Raw genomic sequence first — 19,064 nt, 5'->3', positions numbered from 1 at the left:
ACTACTTCTTAACTAGGGGCAAGGAGCTCTACATTTGGCCTTTTGAAGGCAACCACGAGGCTGATGTGGCCCCCGGTAAAAATGAGTTTGACACCCCTGAATTATCCCCATTTCACAGATGACTGACAAGCCCAGAGAAGCTAAGTGACTTACCTAAGATCACACAGCTGTGGAGTTGGTAGGCAGGATGTAGAGACAGTCTGTTCACTCACGTCCAGTGTGTCCAATAACGCCAGCTGAGAGTCAGCTTATACCCCCACCCATGCACCCCTGCACCCTTCCCAGCAGCGCAGGGGCACCTAGCAAACACAGCATGTTCAGTAGATGCAAGCAGAGGCAGGAAGAAATGAAAGGAGCGATTGGGAAATGGGCCACAGCAGCTTCGTTGAGCAAGGCCTGAATACCTCTGCTCCAGAAATTAAGATGCTAATCAGGGTGGCTCCCAGGCCCCTTCGAGCCTACTTATCTCTGGAGCACTCAGACACATGCCCCAAGCAGCCACACTCTGCCAGAGAAGATGGGAAGAACCCAGGCTCCGACTTCCAGCTCAGCACCCCCCAAAAATACGCAGCCTGGAAACCACGGCCAGGCCGCCCTTGGATTGCCTGTGAGTAGACAGCACCTCCAGCGGGGAGCCTGCTTTACCTTGGCCAAAAGGACTCCATGGATACCTGACTACCCGTTCCTTCTTGGTCTCCCTGACCCCCTAGTTAATCCGGAAGCCAGATTACTGTTTTAGGGACACTGTTCCCATGCTAGGTCACTGGGACATGGCCTTCCACACTCACTGACCACATTTTAACTACTGCTGAGCTGATCAACAATAAAACATGGACATGTGTGGGGTTTCTCTGTCCTGATTTTAAAGTGGTAACGAGGACCCATCAGGGACTTACTGTGCCCTTGAAAGACACTTTATGTCTTAGCACCTGATACATGCTATGTCCTGTCGAAGCACTTTACACACATCAATTCATTTAGTCCTTGCAACAACTCCATGAGGAGGGTACTTACATTAGCCCCATTTTACAGATGGGGAAACAGGCTGAGAGATCAAGGAAGTGTTGAAGGTGATACAGCCAGTGTGTATGGCAGAGCCAGAATTAGAACCCAGGCAGTCTGGCTTGAGTGCATGCTAACCGCCCACTCCTTTGCTTTTCTAAGTGCTCTGTGTCAATGACCTCTGCCTGAGCTGTGACGATGTTAGGGTGGTTTGGGGAGCACTGTGCTGTTGAGCCCAGCACCCTATTTGGAGTTGCTCCTTTCATTGTCTGTGCCCAGCTAGACTAAACCCCCTGAAGCCACCGTGCCCCTGACATAATGCTGTGCCTAGCACTGGGCCCGGTTTACTCGATGCTCCTCAACTATTGGGCAGTGAATGGTGAATCACCCCCATTTACACTTCAGAAACAGAGGCTCAGAGAGGCTGACTTGACCGAGGGCACACAGCTGTAAGTTATAGCACAAAACCGAGTGTTTCTACCTCAATTCCATTCTAACTGTAACATCATTTATTCTTTGTAGTGACTGCATTATATTGCTAACACAGAGTCACCATGATTTATTTAATGGATTGGCATTTGGGTTCTTGACAATTTTTCACTATAACAAAAAGCTGGAATAAAATCTTTGTACTTGTCTTTGCCCAATTCCACAAGCATTTCTATGGCCCAAATCTGAGCTTGTTGGGTGTACACAGTTCAAGTTGGGACACTACTAGGTTACCATCAAAACAGGTTGTGCCGCCCTGGCTGGTGTGACTCGGTTGGTTGGAGCATCATCCCATGAGTGGAAAGGTCGTGGGTTGGACTCCAGGTCTGGGTTGCAGGTTCTGTTCCCAGTCAGGGTGCATGCAAGAGGCAACTGATCGATGTTTCTCTCCTTCTCTCTCTCCCTCCCTTCCCCTCTAAGCATGTCCTCAGGTGAGGATAAAAAAATATAATAAAATATAAAATAAAATATTAAGTTGCTTTAAAAAAAAAACAGGTTGTACCCATTTACCATGCCTGCTTTCCCCAACACATGAGAGTACCTTTTTTCTGTGCTGTGTTCAACTTTCAAACTTGCCAGAGACTGTACAAGGGGTTTCTGGGACAATCTCTGAGGTTGACTATACTGCACAGGGTTTCTCTTAACAGAACGTACGTTCCCCTCAATAGCTATCAAAGATAGTTTGATTTTGGAGACTTTTTAAAAAGACTTCTGCTGTAGTTCATCCCTCTGGAAACTAAGGTCCGCTTCTTGTGTGCAGTAAGTCCACGGGAACCCATGCAATCAGGTCTGGACTACATGGCTGTTGATGCAGAGAGAAAGGGGGTGTGATAAAGTGCACCCCGAGGTCAGCTCCTCCTGCACTCACCAGGAAAACAGCTGCCACCCTTGGCTGTGAGTGGGAGTTTCTTTTCATGTTGTTTCCTAAAATAAAAGTCATAACCAGCTTGGGAAGAGCTTCTCATCAAACAGCACGGAGAAACAGAACAGAATGGAGGAGTTGGCGAGATGATTCATTCCACTACCATCTATTACCAGACAAGGAAACTGAGACCCAGAGGCGCTGAGTGACTGGTTCAGGGTCACACAGGGAAGCGGAAAAAGCAGTGGCGGAGCCCAGCTCACAGCCGGGGAGTGCTCTTTATGACAGTAGGGCACCTCCATGATGTCCACTGACGGGCCTGTCAGGCCTTTCTTCAATCTCCACTGACTGAAAACGATGGGAAAGTTAGGTTTCTGGAGAAGGGACATCGGCATGGAAATCACAGCAGCATATCTGTGTCCTTGGACATGCTGTTTGCACCTCCTTGGACGCCCTTCTCTGCCTAACTGCTTGCACTCCTCCTCGTCCTCCACGACCCAAAAGAATCGTTCGGTTCTTCGAAAATATTCCCTACTTTCCCAGAGCAGCTGGTTGTCCTTGGCTCTGTGTCCCCTGGCCCTGACTTTAACCAGCACGCAGAACACTTTATGGTGAAAATTTCTCGAATGGAGAGGTGTATCAAATTTATCTTTGCAACCCCAGCACACAGCTTAGGCTCCAAAGGGACTGACTTTGGACCACACACTCCACGAGGCAGCGAGTCTATCATTCTTCCCAGCTCCTGGCTCACAGCATGGGGTTCGAAGGTTCACTGCTGCTGAAGGAACCCCAACAGGGAAAGTCTTGCTGTGCGAGGGGATTCTAATCCTGGAGCCTTGAGCTTTCGACAAGCACTCCCTGGAGTTGCCCAGCAGGTCAGGCTGGCCAATGACTGGGCCCTAAAAGGCACAAAAAGCCAAGGCCTCCAGGACTCTGACCCATTTTCAAAGATGACTTCATCTGAGTGAACTTTGTAACTGCTCTTCAGTGTTACTCTTCTGCCAAGAAAACTGCTCCCAAATCTGGTTGATCCAGACGCCAGGACTCCAAGACCCAGATATGGCGGAGGGAAGGAGTAAGTTACGCTAAGAAATATATGATTGGACACATATTATGTTTACAGGAGAAAAAAATATCTTAGCTACAGCCATGAAATACCTTGTATGTAACAAGTGGCTCGAGAAAGAATTCATGCCACTTTCATAAAGTGGGCTGAGCTCTACTGGTTGAAAACCTCCTTCAGGGAATTAGAAAGGAACACACGAAACGCTGGGATGTGGGATTTCATTATCTCCAGTTTACTTAATTTGCTTGTTTACACACACGATCTGTGTATATATAACAGTGGCAAGAGCCATTCTCTAAATACAATCTGGTACTCAGACTATGACAGATGCACGTGGAAGATGAGGCGTCGGTGAATGAACCTCAGCAAAGAAAGGCAAAAAAGCGCGGCAGTATTCTGTGATCAGAGACGCCCTCAGATGGGCCTGGGGACAACAGACACTTTCCAAAAGCCAGCCCAAGACCATTTCAGCAGGAGACAGAGACCCCAACTGGCATTCAAAAGATGTTAACTCCCCTGCCTTCTCCGGAGGAGCCAGAAAGTTTTAAAGGGCTTAGTCAAGAAAAAGGGGCAGGGGACTTACCTATGCTGGGCATTTTACATGCAGCATTTCCTTTCATCCCAACAGCATCACCTTCATTTTACAAATGAGGAAAATGAAGCTTGCCCATGGTCAGGCAGCTCTAGGTAGTGATGTCCAAATTTGAACCCACATCTCAAGTATGCCTAAGCCAGAACTCAGCTCCGCCAAACTGTCTTGCACAGGGACAGAGGGCATACTCCCAAGAGAAAAAGGCGAGGGTGCTAGCAATGAACAGGAAGCAGTGGGAGACTAATCAATGTACGAACGGACACCTTCTGCAGAGTTAATTGGATGCTGAGCTTCCAATCAGACCCAGACGAGAAAAACTGAGAGATTGAAGTTTGAGAAATGAACTTCAGGAGTCACCCTGTGCCTGTTGCCTTTTGGTGTTGAATGTGAAACTTGGGAGATTTCAATCCCTTCCACAAGCTCCTGCCACCTACTTCCCACCCCCACTTGCACCCCACTCCCACTCCAGAGGGCCAAAAAAATCTCGTGGGGCCATTGCCTTTTGCCAATACTTCCAAAGCACCAGGGTAGCACCTCCGAAATCTCATTGCTGGTGTATCTGCTACCTTCTTTGGGTACAAGGTAACTCACCTCACAAGGTAACTTGCGGCGCAACTGGATACAAAGGGGATATGAACTACATATTTAAATACATCATTATATGAAGTACAATTTATCTTGAAGGTTTTCCAGAGCTCAAGCCCCTAACAACCTAAACTTGAGTTAAGCCAGTGGAGTTAAGGAGTACTTATCAGTTCACGCTATTCTCAGGCTTAACTGGGGGGTGCAGGGGGCATCAAAGAAGCTTCAAGGATGATTATCCAAAATGCAAGGGGCTCAGTTTGAAAGGCTTAAGGAAACAGCCTGGGAAGGGGAGGGGCTATCTTATCACAAGGGATGTAACTGTGCCTGTGTGAGGGGGAGGTGACAGCCCCTCCCAGCTCTCTCACAGCAAAGACCACAAAATGACAGGTGGGAAACTGAGAAGGGCCACGAAGGGGACAGAAGAGGTGATTTCAGGACCAGGAGAACAGGCCCAGGTTTGTTTTGCCTTTGATGGTGGTATAGATAAGAGGAAGGTGGGGCAAAGGGATAAGGACATCTTTGCAAACAGCTTAGTTTCTTGCCATCAAAGGCAATGGAGGGCCTTTTCCTTCACTTGTGATGTATCACAATCTTATCCAAAAGGTAAGAACTCCTTGGGCCACAGCAGACCTCTCTGAAACAGCGGTCAGTCTATACCAAGGACATGTGGTGAGGAAAGCTTCTTACAGAGAAAATAGGCCCGCAAGGTGGAATTTAATACCATCAGCCAAGAGTTGGGTTTATAAAAAGTAAGTTAGCATTCTAAAAAAAACCCGCAAAGCAACCTACACATGTGCCAAAGTGCAGCAGTGGAGATGTGAGTTATTTTCAGTTTTGTCGACAAACAACAAATGCTACAGTTATAAAAAACCATACAGCGCTCATTCAAATTAGAAGGAAAAAATGTAACCTTATTGCTCCAAACACCAATAAATAATAGATGACACGGATGGAAAATTATCACTGTTCATTGCCTGAAAATCATCTGATATTCAGTCACAGAGGCACTCAGTTTAACTGTTCTGGTAGCTAATCACAAGTCAGGTGTGACAGTTAACATTCCACGGATGACACAAACACTAAAACCACAGAGTGGCTTTCAGGCAACAGTTGGTTGCTTTTACCAGAGGGAAATATTGTTAAATAACAGCATCAACAGCCATTAAAAGAAACAAACAAACAAACAAAACCAATTAGAATCAGGGAGAGAATGGCAGCGGAGGAATCTGAGGCCCTGGCCTCCCTGATTCTGTCCTCTCACGGAGCCTTAGCCCTGCCCTCTAGGGACAAAAGGGACAGTCCAGATTAAGGTCAAGTATTGCCAGGGACAAAAAGTGCCTAACTAGAAAGGGCGGTGCTTGTGACACAGAGCTGTGCTACCAAGAACAGCATGGGGGCTGAACTTGCTCCTTAGACTCTACCCCCACCCACCGAAACTGCCTGGTAAGCTTCCTCTCTGAGGGGGGATCAATAATTTAGTCAAATAACTAAGAAAATACATGAAGAATGTATTAGCCATTGTCCTACGGTCACTCCTTTTGCTTCTCTTTTATTTCTTGTAAGTGTCTTGCTTCAAATTCGAACCGGAGCCCTGGGGAGGCAGTCCTGGGGAAAAAGACTTCAGATACCAACATCTGTACGTCCCATACCAGCCCAGCAAGCCAAACGCGGTGCCGCACACTTTCTGGAACCAGTCGTGGAAGTAAACGGTGGTGCAGAGAAACATCCACAGCCAAATGAAGGTCAGTGAGCCCAGGGCGACGACCAGCGTGGTGATGGTGGCGTGGAGGTAGTGGCTTCGGTCCGTCTTCACCTCGTGCAGCACGGCCATCTCCTCCACGATCACGAGGGCACAGAAGGTCAGCAGGAAGCAGTGGCCGGAGATGTCGAAGCCGTGCCAAAAGCCGCCGGCGCCGAGGCACTGCTGCTTGCTCTGGTGCTCCTTTCTGATGCCCTCCAGGGCTGGCGACTGGTAGCAGCTGCCCGTGTAGTGCTCCACGCTGGAGAAGATGGCTGTGCAGACGTACCAGATGGCCGTGCCCACCAGCAGGGTGAACAAGCGCTGCAGGACCAGGACAGCCTTGCCCGTCAGGTGATAGTTGGTGAGGGCAATGAAAGGCAGGAGGAGACAGAAGGTCCAGGCCCAGGCCAACTTGACAAAATACCTGGCAGAGGAGCAAAGTGGAAGTCAGGAGAGGGGACACAGTAGAAAGGGAACGACGTCACGACCCAGGTCTCTGGACTCTCAAGGGAGGGAAAATGAGAAAATCGACAAAACCTACAGATAACCACTTACTAAGGATTTTAAATGTATTAACTATTTAATCTTTAACAAATCTGTGAGGTGGGGGACTGCTATTATCCTCATTTACAGACCAGAAAACTGAGGCGCAGAGAGGTATCATGCCTGAAGTAGAGCTCCGGAGTGGTGGGGCTGGGATTCAAATCCAGGGCCTGGGATCTTAAGCACTATGCTCTTTGTTCGGGAAAGTAATAATAATTTAGCATCTACCAAATGCCGAGAGCTTTCGCGTACCTTCACTTTCCCACTGAACACTCACACTCTCTGGGAGGAAGGTATCGTTTGCCCCAGTTTATAGCTAAAGGATCTGAGACTCAGAAAAGTTTAATAGCCCTGGCCGAGCAGCTCAGTTGGTTAGAGTGTTGCCTGGATATGTCAAGATTGTGGGTTCGATCCCTGGTTGGAGCACAGGAAGAATCAACCAATGTGGCGGGGCGGGGTGGGTGGGGACAGCGGGAGGAATCAACCAATGAATACATAAATAAGTGGGAAAAACAATTCAGTGTTTCTCTCTTCCTCTCTCTCTTGCTCTATGAAAAAAATCAAACAATAAAATAAAAGTTTAATAACTTGCCCAGGGCCACACTCACATGCCAGCAAGCACAGATTAAGCCAAGGTTTGGCAAATCTCAAAGCCCATGCCTTTTCTACACCGTGGCTCCTTCCCAGGGGGCAGAAAATGATCTCGGAAAAGAGCCTGACTTCACACTGGAAGACCCAGACTCCAATCCTGACTCTCGCTTCACTCGTTACCACACTTCTCTGGGCCTATTTCCTCAGCTGGTAAATAGAACTGAGGGAACCAAATGGTTTTTTAAACCCCTGCCAGGACCAGTGATTCACTCGTTCCTTCCCATGAATTAGCACACAGGCTTGGAACAAAATGCCAGAATCCCCAGCTACTGGCATACAACAGGGACGTGCCTGCCAGGCTGCTTGGCTCCCAGACTCATCCAGGCCAGATAAAGCAGCAGCGGCCTTGTCTGCCCCTCCTGTGCTCATCAAAGGTGGCTGACCTGGGGGCCAGCGGCGAGAGACTTGGGGCTACTACCACTCTCATAATCTATCTTTAGCCCAGCTTCCATGGTGGGTGAGGAAGGTGCACCAAGGACAGAATAACTCTTTCCTGGGTTCCAAAGGTTTCTCCAAAGGTTTCTTAGACACCACCTAAGGGCCTGTCCTAAAACTCTTCCCTGAGACGAATAGGCAAAGATCTTGCCAGAGCCAAGACCTGTCAGGCATTTGACGAAGCTGCTGGCGAGAGAAACCAGGGTTTTAAGGACATAACCGGACTTGGGTTGATTTGGGGAGATGCTGCTGACACTGTAATTCTAAAGAATCGAGGCCCACATCAAGGAAGAACTTTCCTCTTTCAGAGTTTCCCTACTGCAACAGTGTTTTTGTGCAATAAACTTAAAATCCAGGAGCTAAAAGAGAGAGAGAGAGAGAGAGTGAGTGAGTGAGTACTGGCTGGTGTGGCTCAGGGGGTTGGGCACCCTCCCGAAAACCTAAGTGTCCCGGTTCTATCCCCGACCCCCTGTCAGGGCACAAGCCTGGGCTGCGGGCCAGGTCCCCTGCTGGAGGCGTAGGAGAGGCAATCGATTGATGTTTCTCTCCTTCTCTTTCTCCCTCCCTTCCCTCTGTCTAAAACTAAATAAATAAAATCTTAAAAAAAAAAAAGAATGAAAAGGAGTGGGCGGCTGCAGTTAAGGAGGTGTCGCAAAGGGCGCGCCTGGGATCGCTTTCCTGGGCCACTGCCATGAACTTTGAGCGGCTGACAAGGTCCAAGGAGTCCAGGAGAAAGGTCACAGGCTGGAGGGTGCCACTGCTCTGCGATTACCTCGGAGTATGGGCCCTGCCCCGGGCTGGGGCAAGGCTCTCAAAGGGGTGGGGGAACAGGTCTTCCATAGGTGGTGATGAGACTGTCACCAGCTGCGGGGATCGGACTAAATTTAAGGTGGAGGCATGGGGACTGACACAGCAGGAAGAGAGGTAGGCGGCATCTCCCCCAGGCCAGGGGCCAACGCCTAACCCCGAGGGAAGAGGAGGAGAGGGGAGCAGCGACACAGGCTGGGTCGCTCCCCTTCCCACCCTGCCATCCTGCATAAACACAGCTACACTCACAACCCTGCTCGTCGCTTCCTGCCCCGTCGAACTCAGGCTGTCTTGTTTGGGTGTGCAGAGACGAACTGCTAGTGACACTAGCTATCCCAGGGTCCCTGGGTCGGGACACTAGTGCAGATGCCGTCACGACAGGGAGGGCTTCCCCTCCCAATGACTGGTGCATCAGAGCAGCTAACCCTCAGCTCTCGGGACACAGCGACAGCGGGTCGCCTATGGAGGGGACAGGAGAGGACCCGGGGCGCACTCACACGTTGAGGACGTTGCGCTTGTTGCTGAAGTAGCTCTCGGGCAGCGGGGAGACCTCCTTGAGGACGGAGCCCACCAGCATGGAGGACAGCAGCCCCCAGGGCAGGTAGCTCCGCACGGCCACCCGCACCAGCGTACACCTGAGGAACCAAGCGCAGCGCTCCACATGGTTCATGTCGGACCTTGTCGGCCACCGTCCGCCGCCCAGCGCACTCTCGGCCACCGTCACGCCTTTTACCCCCGGCCTGCACGGCCGCCTCCCTCCCAGCGCATGCGCACCGTCCTCGGGCCCCACCCCCTGAGGAGTGCTCGCCCTCCCCCTCGTGGCCACTGGCTGCCTCGGCCGCGCGCTGGTCGCCGAGCTCCCGCTCCCCTCCTCTCGGTTCTCTCAGTCCCGCCGCGGGTGACGCGCTCGAGTGTGGTAGGTTCGAACCTCAGCCTCGGCGTATTTTTCTGGTCCGGGTAAAAGCTGGAGGTGAGGCATCAATGCAGCACTGTAGGAATTAAAGCAGTGGTCACAGCATTATTTCGTCTCTCGTGGAGACTGGGATGCACCTCCTCCACCTGAGCCTTAGTTTTCTGTTCTGTAAAATGAGGAGACGAGAGATCAACCCTTCCCAGAGATTCGTTAATGAACTCGAGGTTCAGGACGGTGTGATCCAGGTATACGGATGTGAGATCAAATTTCATTAGAAAATAAATGCGTGAAATAATTATTGCATCTAAAATTTCAGTTATTAGACTTATTTTCACTTCTAAAACACCTGCACTGAGTGGAAATGCTGGAGGGGGCGGGTGGCTGTAAGGGGAGATCAGATAAGGGCGCTAGGGACTCAGGCGCGCAGTGTATCCCGCGAGCTAAGTCGTCCCCCTCCCGGTCACCGCTAGGTGTCTCCTTCGGCGCCTCCCAACCGGCAGTCATTTCTTCGCGCTGCGTGTTTGTTTCCTACGGCTGCCGTAGCGAGTCACCAAACACTTGCTGCTTCAGACGATCCTCTGGCGGTCCTGGAGGCTGGGAGTCCGAAATTCAGCTGTGGGCAGGGCTGGCTCCTTCCCCAGGCTCGGAGGGAGCCCCTTCATGGCTGCGTCCTGGCTCTGGTCAGCCCTCGGCGTTCCCTGTGGCTGTGTTACTCCAATCCCCTGTCTCCTCCGGGGGTTCTTTACGCCGTGTGTCTTCTCTCCTTGTTTCTTACCGGGACACTAGACCTTAGACGTAGGGAATCGTCCCAAGTCCAGGGTAATTTCATCCTAAGACCCTTAATTATATCTGCAAAGGCCCTGTTTCCAAATCAGGTCGCATTCCCCGGTGCAGCTCTTCCCAACTCTTCCCAGTGAGGTTGGCCCTGTTGCGAGGATTTACACCAAGGAAATAGGCCAGCGCTGCAAGTCGGGGCTCTGTTAGGTGGCGATGCAGCTCCACTTACCCGAACACGTTTGAGTTGAAACTATAGACAAGGGTCCAGCAAAAATCAATGAAAGCATTCTGTGAGAATCATTTAGCTGCATGGAATTTACAATAGGTAGTGTTTGTATATTTCATTATTTGTAAACTATGTGCTACATATTCTTTCTATTAAGAAAAATGTATAACTTATGTACATATATACTTACACATTTCCCCCTAGACAGCTCGTTGTTGAACAGTTATCAATAAATCACTGGTTGTGATCCAGTCCACACATAAAAATACAGGGGATACTGGGGGGAAGGGGGTGCGGGGTGAGGAAGAGCAACGGGGGAAATTGGGACAACTGTAACAGAACAACAATAAGTTTTTAAAAAATCAACCCAGAAAAAATAAATAATAGAAATAAAAAAATATATGTAGCATATACATGAGTAAGTATGCGAATAGGCACATAGATATAGCTATAAATGTAGCTTTATGACTGCTTATGACAGAATGTACCTCTACTCTGTATAAAGCGCTCTGGTGTTTTCTATTCAGTTATAAATTCAATGAAAAATGCTGGCCCTGGCGGGTGTGGCTCAGTAGGTTAGAGTGTTGTCGCGTAAACCCGAAAGGTCTCGGGTTGGATTCCGGGTCATGACACAAGCCTGGGTTGCGGTTTGGTCCCCAGTCGCGGCCCCTCGGTCGGGACCTCAATGGAGGGCAACTGATCGAGGCAACTCACATCAATGTCTCTTTCCCCTCCGCTCCCCATTCCGCTTCTCCCCTCTCCCCCCTCTCTCTCCTCTCCCTCCCTAGCTCTCTAGAATAAAAAAGGAATGCTGGTCCTGATCCAGCATTTTACAGCTCACCGATGGGCGGGGAATCTGTAGTTTGAAAATCACTCCGCTAGATTTTAAGGCACTGGAGGGTGAGGCTCTGCACTTCTCCACCAGAGGGTGACAGAGGACCACAAATGTCAGGTTCTGCCCGCACTGAGGCTTCATCGGCACCGCCTAATCGTTGGTTTCCTTCCTTCGTTTATCTATTCGATAAATACTTGTAAGGAGTATGTGGTTTCTGGTCTCAAGGAACTTAAAATCTGGTGAGGGTGATAATTATTAATTTATTCAGCCAACCAGCATTTATTAACCATTTACTAAGCATGGGACTAGACGTTAGGACCTCCCGTGTTTTGGATAAGTAAGTTTCCTTGCTAAGATATAAGACCCTTTAAAAACAGTTTCCCCGTTTGAGGCAGAAAGTAAAAGTTGAGGCTGGACTAGCTGGTCAAACCATTAAGCAGGGAAGCCATAAGCGATAAAAGACTGGAAAGGTGATTTCAGGAGGACACAGGAACCAATCAATAGAAAGGCTCCCAAAGGCCAACAACGATGGGACAATTTGGGCATAAATAAGAAGAATAACTTCAGTGGATGGAGAAACAGACATCTGTTTAAATCCATGGATTCATAGTGGCATGGAAAGGCCACTTTTGGAGGAATCAACTCATTATTTTGAAAACTAGTAAATGAGGTAAAGAATCAAGCATTTTTTCTGTCTCTCCTACGGGAACTGAATCACTGAATAACCGAAGAGCAGATGAGTTTTTTGTTAAAGAAATAGCTCAACTAATAAATTAATAATTAGAATATCACCATATGTAGCATGGAAGTAAAACTGTTAGTTTGAAACATTGGTGAGTCAGATTCATTACGGAAAAGAAGTCAGTTTGCGGATATTCATAAAGAGAAAAGCTGAATAAATACTGAGCAGCATTTTAAATTAAAGCTTTAAAATTCCACCACATGAGATTTAAAATTTTTAAAGCAGATTATCATAATTTGGACCATTGCCCAGAATTTTTTATTTTCATTTTCTTAGAGTCAGTTTTTATAAAAGCACATCGCTTCATGTTTACTACAGAAGTGGAGAATGAAAAATATGCCTGCTACCAAAAAGTAACATTTTCCTACTGAATGCTAAGTGTCATTTCATAAGCAAACCCCACACGTATGTCGCTTTTGTTACAAGAGTCTGGAGATTATGGAATTTCTCCTGAAGTCTGAGTTCCTCTTGGACAAGTAGACACTCTGCTTTTTGATATTGTAAAAATCGCTTTTACTTGTCTTTTTATTTGGATGGCGGTTTAAGCTTTTTGAAAACTATAACATCACTAAATTTGTGGAATGGCTGCAGGGAAGTCACCTGTGGCCACAAGTGTGCTGTGGCCCGGCCCAAGGTGGGCACACACCTGTAAACTAGAGGCTGAGTGAAAGGAAATGGGGGTTTTTGCTGCTTTCTCCTAAGGACTTTTTTGTTGTTACAACCACATTACATTCTAATGCCACCGATTCATAAGATTAAATTCTGCTGGGGTAGAATACCAAAAAAAGTGAGTGTTTCCATTAGAAAAAAGGTCTGTATTTTGACAGTGATCTTGGCCTGTGTAAAGTAAATTGTCCTGTAGCACTTGATAAAATGGCAAACACTAGGAGGGTTTTGTGTATTAGGAGTGTCATCACCGCTTCTTTTAAAAATATACTTTATGATTTATTTATTCACGGGTTTATTTCCTGTTTCTCCTACTTGAATGTCAGCACCAGAGAGTAGGGGATGTTGCCTCTTTTACTCAGTAATGCACCCCAAGTGTCTAGAACCGTGTCTGGCACCTACTAAATATGCAGAAAAAATATTTTTAAGGTTTTATTTACTGATTTTTAGAGAGAGGGGAAGGGAGGGAGAAAGAGAGGGGAAGGGAGGGAGAAAGAGAGGGGAAGGGAGGGAGAAAGAGAGGGAGAGAAACATCATCTCGCGAGAGAAACGTCGATTGCTTGCCTCTCGCTTGCGCCCCCAACAGACCGGGGACCAAACCTGCAACCTAGGCATGTGCCCTGACCAGGAATTTGAGGAATCACACCCAACCAACTGAGCCACACGCATCAGGGCACACAAAAATTTTTTTTGTAAAATAAGTTAAAGAGTCATTATTACTATGTGATGAAGAGGAAATTATTTTTAAATTTAAATTTCCTCTTTATAAACAGAAGAGAAACAATGGGAAACAGCCATTGTGAAATTGGGTTTCCTGGTCCACCAGGTTTGAAAGATGCTGAGGTAGAATGATAATAGGTTAATTAGAGGTTGTTTGGGGCCATGAGGAGAGGACCCCATAATAGAGACGGGGAGGCTCAGAGAAGGGTTTTTGGATGAGATGATTTCTAGCTAACCTGAGGTCTGAAGGATTGGCCTGGGGCTGGCCAGAACAGTGGGGAGAGGTCATTCCAGGAAGAGCAACAACCAGCAGGTGCCCTTTTGTTGGCTAGTGTGTGTGAAATAATCCACTGTGGGTTGGCCGGGTGGATAGGCAGCTCAGTCATTCTCCCAGCGGGCAGCCCTCTTTGGCTACAGCTTCTGGCCAGCCAGCAGAAGCATTCATCCCCACCACCAATTCCTTTCTTCTGAGCTCTGCTCTGCAATGCACCCCCTCAATTCTTAACACCCCCCACCTGTCTTTCTGGCTGGAGGGGAGATGAGCCACTTCCTGGGGAGAGGCAGTTGAACAAAGGGGGTGTGTGCCTGAGGCCAGGCTGCTTGATTGCTTCGCTGGGAGGGGGTTGCATCCACTGGCTGTGCCCGCTAGCACCACCCCCTTGTCTGGGCCCATTGGGGCACAAGGTCAGAAGGGCTGGTGCGAAAGGGGCAGGAGTCAGGGAGGACAGCGGAAGGGGCTGCCTGGACCCTACACCATCCCCAGCAGTCTCGAGGACCCTCCTGCAGACCCCAGACTGTTCTACTCAGGCAGTCACAGGGCAGAGGTCTGGGACGAGGGAGCTGTTGTTGCCTGAAAGGGCTGCTGGTAAAATTAGAAAAAATTAGGGGGCAAAAAGCAAGGAGCTAAGTACCCCAGTGTCAGTATAGCAGTTACCTATTGGATGGAGGGAGGGCGTTAGGATCAGAGGCTTTGGGGGTGTGGGCGAGTCCTACTTCTTTCCCTGGGGGTAGTCACATGGACGTTTGCCTTAAAAATATTTGTTAAACTATATATTTATATTTTATAAATCTTGTCTATAATTCACAATTTATGAAATTACATATATATGTGTGTACCAAACTGAGCATAAAATGCCTGGTTCTAAAAAGAACCACCGTTTTGTTGAGCCTGAACTAAGGGCCCAGAGGCGCTGTGCTAAGTGCTTTACTGGATAGTTGACCTTGAACAACGGAGGGGGTGGGGGCACCTATCCCCCTGCAGTCAAAAACCCATGTATTACTTTTGGCTCCCCCCAAACTTAACTTCTAGTAACCTACTGTTGCCTGGAAACCTTACCCGTAACACAGTCTATGAGCACATATTTTGTGTATTATATGCAGGGCGAGCAAAACTAGGTTCACAATTGCGAGTATGCGAAACAGACTTTGTTTTTGTATTATTTTCCATACGAACAACTGTAAAGCTCCTTTTGCCCATCCTTGTATAGTATATACTGTATTCTTACAGTAAGTGAGTTAGAGAAAAAACGTTTTGAAGAAAATCCTAAGAGAAACTACACTTACAGAACTGTATGTACTTATTGAAAAAAGTTTTAATTTTAATAGTGCAGTTCGAACCCATGTGGTTCAAGGGCCCAGTGTGTGTGATCCTCTTCCTTCCCGCAGCAGCCCCGCAGGTAGGCGCCGTTATTACCCCAGTCTACAGATGGAAACACTGAGGCGCAGGCAGGCTGCGAAGGCGACTCAGGCAACGTCACAGAGCTGGGAGTCCAGCTCAGCTGGGATTCACACTAGGCTTGCTATGCCCCGGGGGACGAAGTACTTAACCTCTAGTCCACACGGTCTCCCAGGTTTGGGGGTGCCGTTCTGACCTTGCCGGCCTGCCAGAAAGAATGCCTCACGTGGTCACAGCACTCTGCACGTTTCCCAAATCACACCATAGGGTTTAACAGCCATGCCAGACATGGGTGCAAGTCAGAACTTACTACCTGTATGACCTAGGGTAAGTCGCTTATCTGTTTTCTCACCTGAAAAATGAGAACAGTATTGTGCTAACTTTGTTGCCCAGATAAATAAGTGAAACCTTATTTACGTTTACTGGGTGTCAGGTGTATAGGAAGTACCCAACAGATGGTCACCTCTAAAACAAAGATGTTCGTCTTTGGCTGCTCATTGTAGCCTGTGAGGTAGGCAAGGCAATGTGGCACCGTCCCCATGCAACAGATGGGGAGTCTGTCTCATGCCACTGAACTGCAAGGAGGCCCAGAGGGTCCCACAGGCCCCTTCCCACCCCCACCCTGTTGGATTCTTAGGGCCCTGCACTGGGATGTGGCCGCAGGGCCTGGTGCTCCGTGCCCCGTGCCCCGTGCAGGAATGTGGTGGCCAGGCTGGGGGCGCTGACGCTGAGGCTTTTCCGCTCCAGCTGCACGGGCAGGCAACGCAGCAAATTCCGCAGCCACACCTGGCTCTGCAGCTGTCTGGGGCTGGACCAGGACAAGGATTCTCCTGTCCTCCAGTCGCTGGCCCTGAGGGCATGGCCTTGACCCCTGGAGGCCTTCCACACCAGATTGCTGGGCCAAGGCTCAGGAGCAGGAGCCTTTCAGGATTAAGCCTACCTGGCCATCCTTACCCTCCAGCTTTTCACCCCCTCCTCCTTTTTTGGAGGAAGTGGGGGGGGGGGGCGCTAGTCCTCTCTGACATCGAGGAGGGTGGGGGACTCCTGGCTCAGCCTCTGCGAACATCAGCTTGGAATCCTTATAGAGAAGAGGAGGGCAGGGACAGACCCCTCAGGGACAAACCCCCTGGTGTCAGGGTTCTGGGGTCCATGAGAAATCAGCTTCTAGTTTGACCTGAGGTGAGCTGCTCTCTTTTCCTGAAGAACTAAGTTCTGGCCTGCTCCCCCCACCTCCTTCCCAGCCCCTAGTCCCTCTGCTCCAATAGGGCAAAGCACAAAGGGGGATCTCAGCTCTTCACCAGCCCAGTTGTGGGGTGCAATTCAAGACCTGCAGCCTGCAAGAAGTGGCCCACATTTGCCTCTGACCCCACCTCTCAGCCCACCTCTCCCACTCTCTGAGGGTTCTAAGTCTTCCCTGACCTGTCTTTTTTCAGTTCTTCAAATGAACCAAATTCTCAGTAGCCTCAGAGCCTCTGCCTGTGCTGTCCCCTCTCCTTGTACTGCTGTCGCTGCAGCTGACCCTAGTGTCCCAGCTTCTCCTCTCACCCAGCTAACCACTCAGTTTTCGTTTCTTTTATGATTTTTGCTTTTTGGTTTTTTGGCTTAATCATCATGTATTACTAATACGACTAATGGTGTATTTTGAAAATTCTTGGGCTGCAGCTCTTGTACATGAGGTTCATAATCAACTGGCCAAGTTCTTCCAGAAACCTTGTGGGAGCTTGACTGGGATCACGCGGCATCTCCAGATTGGGCTGGTGAGAACTGACAACCCACAAGTTCACTTACAGGGACATGATGGGAGTCACTGAGGACTCAGCCACTAATGAGACGGAGCCCTCTCAGCCTCTGAGAGCTGTTTTGCTTGTGGCCTTCTTTTAAATGTTATTTCATTTCATGAAGAAGATCTCATGGGGCCTAGTTTACAGGTGAGGAAACTGAGGCTCGGAGAAATTGCATGACTTGCCCCAGGTCCCCAGGGGAGGAGGCGGTGGGGCTGGCCGGTCTGCCCGAGTCAGGCCGGTCTGTGGGTTTGGTCTGTGTGTTTACCGGCAGGGCGTGTTCCCACGCACCCAAAGCAGCAAAGCATTTCTATTTTTAGAGGGCTGGGCTGTGGGGTGAGTGGGAGGGCGGGGTGCCGTTCTACCAGACAGGGACTGTCTGTGTCGGTGCCAGGGTCTTTGGCTGTGTGTGTGACGAGCTGGGGTTTTACTGGGTGTGTCGGGGAGGGTATTTGTGCATATGGGGTGGGAAGTGTGTGCTGGGGAGCCAGGAAGGGGAAATTTCTGTCGGGGTGTGTATTTTCTCTTTTATGTAGCATTTTAATTTTACCCTGGTTGAAAGAGCTCTTTTAAAGATTTTTAAAACTATATATAACTCCAACTCTTTAATTGAGGTATAAATTAATTTTAAGTGTCAAGATCTCAAGTGTACAACTAGATGGATTTTCATATATGCACACCACCCAGATCAAAATACGACACCGAGACAGCACCCTCGGTAGGAGCTCCGCCGTGCCCTTCTCAGCCAGCACCCCCGGAGTGGCCCCTGTTCTGACTTCTGTCGCCCTAAGTTAGCTTTGCCTATCCTTGAGCATCTTGTCAACGGAATCACACAGTGTTTCTGTTTGGGCAAGTTAATAGCTAACATTAAACAAACTTTGCTCTGTGTGCTAACATTTTCCATATCTCACTGAATTTCTCCTAATGGCCAGATAAAGCAGCACCTATTTATTGATCCCAATTTGCAGATGCGGACACTGAGGCTTGGAGAGGGCTCATGCCTTGTCCTGAGAGCCAGGTCACCCATCTGACTCCACACCTCTGGTCCTTGCCCACCAGACCATCCGGCCTCCCTCTGGTCCCCTGACAAAGAAGTGACACTGTTTTGGGGGAGCAGAGAGAGCGGGAGTCAGACCTGGGCACCCAGAGGTGCTTCTGGGTGTGCTTTATCTTCTGAGGAGTCGGTTTCTCTGAATCTGTCGTGAGACCTCTCCAACTCCCCTAGCTGGGTCAGGAGCCACCACTGGCAGCCCACCCGCTGCTGTGCTGCAGGGTCACACAAAGCTGCAGGGGTCGAGTCCTGGCTCCCAGACGGATTTGCCGTATGACTGTGGGCAGGCTGCCTCCCTCTTTGAACCTCTGTGTCCTCAACCTTTAAAAAGAAGATTAAAACCCTCGTGCACAGCTAAGGTGGTAACAGAGGGAAGGTGTCACTGTATAAATTACTACTGCTGTTATTTAAAAAAAAAATCTTTTTATGGTAAAATAAAACACCAATATAGAAAGTCACATAAAATAAACCTAATAAGATGAACCACTTGTAACCCCCAGTCAGACCAAGAAATGTCCCACCCCCATCATAGCCAGACTTTTAGAGTATTTCTCTGTGTTTCTTTATAGTTTTATTGCCCTTTTACAATCCCTAAATGTTAGAATTTAGTCTACACCATTGAAAAAAATGTGTGTTTTTTAAGTGTCTGCTGACTCCTCCCCCGTCCGTTTTGTTTTCCTACAGGTTATCTTTTCGAAGAACCTGGAGTATTTGCCCTGGAGAGTTTTGAGGGGTGTGGATCACCACTGTATTTTGTTTCCCACACGTGCTCTCCCTCCTTGAGCTCCCTCCCTCTTCCACTTGGATTTGGAGTTAAATAGACCTGGTTGCAGTCCTGAGTCTGCCAGTTGCTGTGTGACCTCAGACAAGTCACTTAACCTCTCTGAACCTCTTTCCTCAACTGA

General features: G+C 48.9%; 1 protein-coding gene and 1 long non-coding RNA gene across 2 annotated transcripts in view; both read right to left on the bottom strand.

The window, feature by feature from the left end:
• Nucleotides 1–3,630: 3,630 nt before the first annotated feature.
• On the bottom strand, nucleotides 3,631–9,577 carry FITM2 (fat storage inducing transmembrane protein 2). Its single transcript, XM_053926306.2, has 2 exons — nucleotides 9,271–9,577; nucleotides 3,631–6,761 (listed from the first exon to the last, which is right to left on the bottom strand). Exons 1-2 carry the CDS (start codon nucleotides 9,441–9,443, stop codon nucleotides 6,146–6,148), a joined length of 789 nt encoding a protein of 262 aa, XP_053782281.1. The 5' UTR covers nucleotides 9,444–9,577; the 3' UTR covers nucleotides 3,631–6,145.
• Nucleotides 9,578–9,780: 203 nt separating this feature from the next.
• LOC123479625 (uncharacterized) overlaps nucleotides 9,781–19,064 on the bottom strand; it is a 52,518-nt gene continuing 43,234 nt past the window's right edge. Inside the window, exon 5 of the long non-coding RNA XR_006655289.2 lies at nucleotides 9,781–10,713. This is a non-coding gene — a long non-coding RNA (uncharacterized lncRNA). The remainder of the gene's footprint in view (nucleotides 10,714–19,064) is intronic.

This window comes from Desmodus rotundus, chromosome 6 (assembly GCF_022682495.2).
Source record: "Desmodus rotundus isolate HL8 chromosome 6, HLdesRot8A.1, whole genome shotgun sequence".
NCBI classification, from domain to species: Eukaryota; Metazoa; Chordata; class Mammalia; order Chiroptera; family Phyllostomidae; genus Desmodus; species Desmodus rotundus.
Note: the sequence above shows the minus strand (reverse complement) of the source record. Positions and strands in the feature narration are given on the sequence as shown.